Raw genomic sequence first — 9,424 nt, 5'->3', positions numbered from 1 at the left:
TTTATCCCTTATTGTGTGTTTATCTCTTTTCCTGTCCCTTGCTCCCTGCAATCTAGCACTCGGCGCATAGGATTCGCTGTGGCAGGTTTCTCTTGTGTACACAGACGCAGATGGGAGCGGAGGAAATGTTAGACTCATATTAAGCAAATCTGTATACGGGCCAAGTCGTCGTTGTAATGCGGCACACGCAAGCAAACAGCGAAAATTGTTGTGTTTAATTTAGTGTGGGCTGCATCTCTCTAGCTCTGTTCCAGAACTTGGCATGTTTTGAATGCTGGTTTCAGACATGGGTGTTCTCGCCAGCAAAACCATGCTGGTTAACTAGCTTTATCAGTTAAGTTGCATATGTTAACCACCTTGACCGGCACCAAACCTTCACGTATCTGCAACTCGACTTATTGATTTCAATAGAGTTTGATGTTAGCATGTTGCTAAGCTAATTACATGATACGCCAATACACATTAAAAATAGTGCACTTGTTTTCCAGTTAAAATATCTAAAAATCCTTGAAAGAAGATTAAGCAACAGTCTTGTTTACTGAGAATATGAGGTTTTTTTTCAAACTGTAAACGAGTTAATGCACTTTTCACTAGTTTTTTTTAAGATAAAATATACTCGTATACAATTGCCAAAGTTTTAATATCTTATGCAGTGTTGCTCAAGTACATTTATTTTCTTCTTAGGACTTTTAAATATGTTTTACTGATAAACAAGTCTAAAAATGACTAATTAAAAACTCATTAAGGAGTCATTTTTTTACAGCATATGCACAATAATTGGGTAAAATAGCTTTTTTTCATCCATGTGTTCCAGTTAAGACTTCTAAAAATCCTCGAAACAAGATTACTTGATAAACAACACAGCATTAGATATTAGGACTTGTTTTCAGAGAATACCAGTGTATTTGTCTTACTGCACAAGAAGTTATTTTTAAGCATAAATGATTTCAAACTTTTTAATACTTATTTAAACTACATTTGTTTTAATATCTTATACAGTGTTGCTCAAGTTAATGTGTCTAGTTTTAAGAATTTTTAAATGTTTTACTGATAAACAAGTCAAACAAATGCTAATTAAAAACTCATTAAGTTTTTAATTAGATTGAAGTATTTTTATCAGTTTTTTTCAGTATTGAATTAAATATATTTAAAACCAACTTCGTTCATCATTACATCCGTTCTGAAATGACGTACATTAACATTTGGCCAAAACAAGGTACTGTATCTTGCTACATTTCAGAACAGCCTTCGCTAAACCTTAAAACGCTGTCTAAGTAGGAAGCACACTAGGTTTTGTCCTGAAACATTTCTGCAATGTGCATTTATTTAACGCATGGATTATTTATTTTTTTCTGAAATATTGTAATGTGAATCACTGCCACCCATGCCTTTTCTCTCCTCCTCCTCCGGTGTCACTCATTCTCTGCCTCCCTCTGTTATGGCGGGGCGGACGACACTGGCCCCCGATAACAATTAAAAAATAACAACAGCCATCATAAAGGCCGCCCGCTATTTGGACAGGCGCATCAATCCAGAAGCGCTCTGGTTTCTTCTCTTAATTAACCCTGCTGATTGAGCGGACGCGCTGTGTGGCTCGCTGACCTTGAGGAGCACGACGTCTGTTCAATCAGAGAGCACTCCTCGGTGTTCCTCCGCATAATAGATCAGTTCAGAATCTGATTGTTAAGTCATGTCGGGGTAATCTAAGGTGCTTCATGAGAATGCCAGATGAGATATGAGCACTTTAGCTAAGCTTTAATTTCTTTCGTAGAGGAGGAGGATGAGCAGGGAGGGGAACGTGTAGAGATGGATACGGGGTCTGAATATGCGTACAGTACTTCCTTTCACACCGTTGAAAAGTTTGGAGTCAGTAATATATAAAAAAAAAAAAAAAAAAAAAAAAGGAATGGCGCATGATTGAAAGTAACAGTATAATGTTACCCAAAAAATGATTTCAAATAAATGCTGTTTTTTTTTTTTTACTTTCGATTCATTAAACAGTGTATCACTATCTCTAAAATATTAAGCATCACAGTTGTTTTCAACATTGATAATAATAATAAATGTTTCTTGAGCAGCAAATCAGCATATTAGAATGATTTCTGAAGGATCATGAAGACTGGAGTAATGATGCTGAAAATTCAGCTTTGCATCACAGGAATAAATTACATTTTAAAATATATTAACATAGAAAAAAGTTATTTTCTATTTGAATAATATTTCACAATATTACTGTTTTTGCTGTATTTTTGATCAAATAACTGCAGCCTTAGTGAGTATAAGTAACTTCTTCTTTAAAAAACATTTAAAAAAAATCGACCCCAAACTTTTGAACGGAAGTGCATGAAAAAAAAAATACTTTTGAGTAATCTAATGATGTTCAAATGTTAAAGGAATGACAACATGTGAAATAAGTATTTACTTGTAATGTAAATAAAAAGAAAGGCTTCACTAGAAATAAAGGGTCAGTGGGGTTCTTAGAGGTCTTATGCCAAGAAGGTTATATACAGTGCTATGCATAAGTTTAGACACCCATGCTAAAGTTGACTAAAAAGAGGAATAAAAAATCATCTTTTGGAAATTGAACTTAATGCCTTAATACCTAGAGAACCATACCTAGAGATTGGCATGGATTACTTTCCATAAGATCATCTCTCAATGCAAATCAAACCAGCTATTAGGCTAACTGAAATAAAACCATGCCAATCTCTAGGTATGGTGAAGGCTATGTGATGATGTGGGGCTATTTTAATTCCAAAGGCCAAGGGAACTTTATCACGATGCATAGTATCCTGGATCCATGAAGTAACTGGCCTTTAAAAATAAAAATCTGCCTGCCTCTATGGGAATTTAACATAGGGGTGTCCAAACTTATGCACCATGTATTTTAAGGAAGAACATTTATTTATTTACGATACATTATTCATTCACAAAGAAAATTGGTGTCCTTAAAGGTTGGATTTTTCCTAATTTTTTAAATTAAGGCATTAAGTTCAATTTCCAAAAAATGATTTTTTATTCCTCTTTTTAGTCAACTTTAGCATGGGTGTCTAAACTTATGCATAGCACTGTATAAGGAGAAATGACTTAAATTATCGCATAATGCTGTCATGTTTAATTAAAGGTTATTTTAAAAAATTCATTTAAATTTAAATGTAAATAAAAATATAAAACATTTATTTTTGTGAGTGGATGCAGCACATCGTGAACATAAATTAACAACTTTAAAGGCCATTTTCTCAATGTTTTGATTTTTTTGCACCCTCAGATTTTCAAATAGTTTTATCTCGGACAAATATTGTCCTATCCTAACAAACAATACATCAATGTAAATCTTATTTATTCAGCTTTCAGATGATGTATAAATCTCATTTTCAAAAAACGTACCCATGTGACTGGTTTTGTGGTCCAGGGTCACATATATGAAGCACTTGTTCTATAGAACATTTCTTTTAAAGAGTGTATTTTGATTATCTAGATGACAATATTGTGATGATAATGTAATGTTGTTGAACAGGCATTACAATCGTGCGATCTAAGTGTAATAGGATTCTGCAAGGGACCGAATCTTGTATTTTTACTACATAACCTACTGATCATAGTCCTACTCCATCAATGTTTAACAATAAGTTCTTGATTGAATTCGGTACCAGAGTGGCCATGCTTAGTCTCTCTCGCTTCCATGGACACGCACGAGAGCGAATGAAGAGAGAGCAAAAGAAACGAGATTGAGAAAAAAGCACTGGTGTCAGCAAAAGATTTATAAGAAACAGAAAAAGCATGTGATTCTAGACTGTATGTTTTTTTTTTGTTTTTTTTTTCTTGGCTGGAGGGTTTGAGTCTCTCCCCGTCTCCGTCTGTTCTTTCCCTTGATCTCTTTTTTCTATTTGGTTCCCATCACGAGTAATTCGTCCCCGTGAACACACAACAAGATAAACAGTTTGTGTTGTAAGCCATTATCTCTGTGAAAGTAAAACAACAGGCACAGGGAGAGGTACCAGGCGACAGGCGGTTGGAAAATGACTTCCTGTTTCTTCCCCTCGGGTTCTAAACCCAGACCGGACTCCGACACCTGCTGTGCGGCCACATATTTATTTATTTGGCGTGTTTATTTCTTGATTTTCGGCTTTATTACTCATGTTTTTTTCTGTTCGTGGACGTGTTTTATATTTATGCCCCTGGTTAGAGTGCGCAGTCTGTGCTGAGTCAAAAAATGAAAGCACATCGCAGATAGAGCAATAAATGAAAAGCGCTTGCATCTGCGATCGGCTCCTCAGCAGGGCAGAGGCGTGTGTGTGTGATTAGGTGTGCGGCCTGACTCTCCAGACATGGAGGAGAGAGAAACGGAAGATTCGGGAATCGTGCTCGACAAGTTTTTTTTCTCTCACGTCGGCGAGCAGTGATGTCAAGCGAATCACGTACTTACAAACACACGTACATTTTGTCTCATTTCATACAACGACATGATCAGCGACAACAAACACGGCGGGTTTTCCAAACGCAGGAAATGCTGACTGACGCCAATGTTTTCCTGGTTGAACTCACTTTTCTGAAGCACACTGACATTACACATTGATACATGGTACGACCAAATCATTCAGGTTACCGTCGGCTAATGTCAGTCCGAGGAGTTGTGAATCTTCTGTGTGATTCAAATGATTCAGGCGGGGAATCCCGTTCAGAAAGCGATTCCCTAATGAACAAGCAGCTATATCTATAGCAGACCCTCTTCCCGAGAAAGAGAAAAAGAATGAATGAAAGAAGGAAAGAGGGATAGAACAGTTGTCCGCTCGTTTTGCCCTCCGATCTGTCGTTCTTGTCATCCCTCGATGATAGGTTGTAGAGTCTGGATGGAAGCGAGTACTTCATGAATAAGTGTGTTGGCGTGTGTTGTGTAAGAGAGAGTGAGTGTGTTTGTGTTTGTGTGTGTGTGTGTGTGAGAGTGAGGGTTTTACCCCCAGAAAAGGGAAATCAGCAGCTGAACCGTGAGCAGGAAGTAAGGGACGGAGAGGGTGGTGGCCCGGCTGTGGACTCTCCCGGCCTCAGAGCCCAGGTTAGTGACTGTCGCCTTGTCCGAGAACGGAGGGATGACGTTGAACCCTCCTCCGGTTTGGTCTTCTTCCTCTTCCTCCTCTTCCTCCTCCTCATCTTCTTCTTCGCTTTCTACCACCTTTTGGAAACAGAGAGAAATGTCTCTAAAAAACTTGGATAATTTTTGTGCTTTTTTTGTTTTTTTCAGGAGTGGTGTTCCCGGTCAAAAAAGACCGGCCTACAAAAATGTGCTTATAAATCTCTCATTATGCTATGTTGTGCCAAATATCGGATTTAATCTTTTTATCAACTTGTTTTCTTTCATTTAGGACAGGTTTTGTATTTCATTTTGGAACTTTTGATCATAGGCCTCATTAAGGCTCCGATATTCAAGCGAAATCGAAAAACAAACTGATGTGACGTCATTTCGAACAAAATCAAATCAAAATCTTTTCCGATTCATTTCTCCTGTTCAGTCCGTCGAGGTCAGACGGCCGCAAGTGAAAACAATAACACACTGGAGAGCTGCTTTGAAGCAATCTAGTGTATAAAGTGCTATATAAATACACGTGGCATAACTTTACTAGAGTACCGAATTGCAGAGCTCGTGCAAACATATCCATGTTCCCATGATCGGATGCTTTTCTTATGCTTTATTAAAAAAATGCTTGCTGATTTCTCATTTTTGTTGCATGTTTATTTTGTTATTGAGAGGAAAGCACGCAGCACAGTGAACTTTTTCACTAAAAACACTGAGGTGCATCAGCTCAGATCAATGAGGCCTATGGTCAAACAGTTCCAAAAAGAAATACACAGCCTGTGCTAATTGAAAGAAAACAAGTTGACAAAAAGATTGAATTCATTTGGTGATAATATTGCATAATGAAAGATTTACAAGGAATTCAAAAGGCTGGTCATTTTTGACCGGGAACACCAAATTAGATAACAGACCTTCAACACATCACAAGGGTTAAGTTGTTGCAACATTTTCAACCAATAGAGTTCAATAGTGCCTTTCCACATTTTCAGCGGCCTTGGTTCTGGAAGTATTTATCTTTTCCCATAGGGAGTTTTTTTTATAAGCCATTAACCAAATCAACCAGCTTTGAGGTAAATCACAAAATGATAAACTTTGATTTGAAGCAAAAAAGTATTTGAAAATTTAACAAAAAGGCAAAGATACATAAATTGAGAGCATAGGGAAACTGACTCCAGGTCATTCACAGTGCGTCATGAAAGGGGGCGAGTACTAAAGTGTTCTTTTGGAGCAATTTGCTTGTTGCAGTTCTCTGAATGGTGGAGATTTCTCTTATAATGTTTTTTATATAATGATGGTCGATATCTTCAACAAAAGCATATACCATTGATTAACAACCTCGTAACTCGTAGTAGGTCTGTCTTTAAAGGCTTATATTTTATTGTTCAAAATCAATTCTCCTATGGAGAAAATGAATGGGGTTTTTACTTCCAGAACCCGACTGTTGCAGTGTATGGCATGAGTTTGAAGGCGGGTCTATTTGCAGTCCGGCTAATGGAAGTTAGAGTGTTTGGTAAAGTGTTTTTTAATTACTTTTCCTTTAATACAAAGTAAACACCTTGCCAAGTGATCACCGCAATAACAACAACATGGCAGCAACAAACAATGGAAAGAATATATATATATATATATTGTCATGTGAGCTGGAATTTATTTGATTATTAATATTTTATTATTATAACTTTAAACTTTATTTTTTTTTATAATATATGTATATATATCCAGCTCACATGACAATATATGCATGTGTATATGTGCCTCTGTGTGTGTAATTATAGTTATAGTTTATAATATATAGCTTTATGAGAAATATCTGAGGCAAAGTTATGATGGTATGTGAACTGAATCATATGAGAAATAAATGAATCACCTGAGAAATACATTTTTAGAAAAGTAGGAGCAGTACGATGGTGAGTGTTTGTCAGGGAGAGGGACGGAGAGATCGTGGGAGAGGGATTAGGAACGAACGATAAAAGAAGGAGAAAGAGAAAAAGAGGTAGCGAGAGAGAGAGACAGACAGATGGGTACGAATACATTAATATTAATTAAGTTTGACTGATGCACCGTGCTTGCAAACACCTTTAGTTAATCCGTTCAGAGAGAGACAGAGAGAGAGACAGGCCGAGGAAGTGAGAAGCACATCAAGAGAGACAGATCAGGAAAGACGGGCACATTTGGAGAGGAGAGATTTGCTGGAGAACACAAGTGAGAGAGTGAGTCTAGGAAAGAAATAAATGACAGCAGAAACTGAATTGAATCCTTTTTGTCTGTGGGCCCAGATTATCTCTAAGCTGAATGCTGTGGTCTGTGTGTTCTGAGAACAGAGGATGTGAACGCAGTCCAAAGCGAGGACATGGGAACACAAAGACACACAGATCAGAGCAGCATTTCTTGATAAAGTCTGTATGCCTATGGATGCCAAGGGATTATTTGCTTCTCTTCTATGTGGGCAGCGAATACACAATCCATTTTACAATATATAGTCAAGTAAGTGTTGCTATCACGACTGTGTCATACCCTGAAGCGCTAAAAGCTGCGCGGCTATCAAGAAATTACTTTTGCTGGATATTATGCTACTGCTAATGCTAATAACACAGCCAGGGGGTCAGGATTTAGCCGATTCGCTTTAGTACTACGCCATTATGCTGTCAAAAAGCAAGCTTCTTTATTGACAACCATTAAAAAGTAGCCAACAAAATGATTTTTGCAAGAAATATTCATTACAAAAAAATCAGTAGTGTACAAGATGATTTATTCGGATGGTGTTACTCCCTGAAGCTCTAGTAGCTTATTTGTCTATCAAGAAATGACTTTGGCACAGATATTATGCAAATAGCTTGTCAATGGGGTCAAGGTTTGGCTAGTTAGCGTTAACAGTTCGCCTCTCCTGGTAGATGCTATAACTGTAAAAGCATTTTTTTTTTCAGAAAAATATTAAATTAATTTGATTAATTTAACTATTTTAGAAGATTTCACCAGCCACTTTATTTATTTATTTATTCATTTTTATTTAATTGCATTTTTATTTAATTGCACTCGAGATTTATATACTGATTTACAGGGCCTAAAACTAACTTTTTGCCACAACTGCCAATGGCAAAATCTACCAGCCAGAAATATTTTACATAGAGATTAATCCTTATTAAAACCAGACTCACACTGTATGATTTTGGCCACAATTTGGCCATCTGAGACACATTTGCAAATCCTAAAAGATTCTTCTGATCCTGGGCTAAAATCTGAAGTCTTTGATTGTTAGTTTGACATGTGCACCGACAGCCGATAAATATCCGTTGCGATCAAATTTCATCTCTGATGAAATTCTGGCAGTATCAAAAGATTTGACTCACAGTCCTGCAGTGTGAATTCTCCTACGACGACCGTCAAATTGTCTTTGTTTTCAAGACAAACTGTGACCAAAATAAACGTTGGAGATTTCTTTTTAGTCACCATTTCAATCCCGTGTGTAATGCAGCTCACCGTCACCGAATGGGTCATTGATTGATGTAAAACTCTGGACGAGTTCTTGCGTTTTTAACGCGTCTTGTATGTCGTACAGTCTGACATTAATGACAGCTGAGATCTTAAAGTGTTACATGGATTACATCATATTCGTACAGTCTGACAAGAAACACTCTTAAAGGACTATTATAAATCTCACAGTATGCATTAAAAAACAGCAGCAGGTTTATTAGGCTGCTGTCACTTTAAGACCTGATGAATGGATCCAATATACTGTTACACATGCGTTTTCTTTCTCAACTGTTTACGTTCACTTAAGACATAACTGACTGTGTTTGTTTATAAGGATACTTGCCAAGATGGGCAGTTTGACAATTTTGTTTGAACATGTCTGTTCAAGCGCAAGAAGATGCGAAAGGGATTCTATGCGCAAGTAATGAATTGATTTCCCTTTTGCGTCTTCTTGCGCTTGAATATTTAAATTGGCAAGGCTTAAACTTTAGTGACGATGCAGCACTGGCCTATCTGAGCATTGTTCACGTTCATGTTCACATAATATTGCATGTCGGTTCGAGTCCCGCTCGGAGTGGGGTGAGTAGGACCGGAGCGTTACATTGGTGCCGTGACCCAGATGGGGGAGTGAGGTTTAGGGGGATGAGTGTAACGGAGGCCAGCTAGTGAGAGCTGTGCAGATAAACCTTACTTCCCTGATCTCAAGAGGCACACTAGCAACTGACGCTGTTGTTCTCAACCATGTTCCTGGAGCCATGTTCATCACCACACATTTTGCATGTTTCATTAATCAAACACATCTGATTCAGGTCATCAGCTCATTAGTAGAGTCTCCAAGACCTGAAATGGGTTGTGTCAGACAAAAGAGTGATGCAAAATGTG

General features: G+C 37.5%; 1 protein-coding gene across 2 annotated transcripts in view; it reads right to left on the bottom strand.

Moving 5' to 3' along the window:
- Positions 1-329: 329 nt before the first annotated feature.
- Positions 330-9,424, bottom strand: part of gfra3 (GDNF family receptor alpha 3) — a 31,472-nt gene continuing 22,377 nt past the window's right edge. For both annotated transcript variants that reach the window (XM_079892650.1, XM_079892649.1), the window contains exon 8: positions 330-5,170. In XM_079892650.1, coding sequence (XP_079748776.1) covers positions 4,952-5,170 — 219 coding nt within the window. In that variant the 3' untranslated portion in view covers positions 330-4,951. The remainder of the gene's footprint in view (positions 5,171-9,424) is intronic.

The sequence above is a fragment of the Squalius cephalus genome (assembly GCF_949319135.1).
Source record: "Squalius cephalus genome assembly, chromosome: 14".
Classification (NCBI taxonomy): domain Eukaryota; kingdom Metazoa; phylum Chordata; class Actinopteri; order Cypriniformes; family Leuciscidae; genus Squalius; species Squalius cephalus.
Note: the sequence above shows the minus strand (reverse complement) of the source record. Positions and strands in the feature narration are given on the sequence as shown.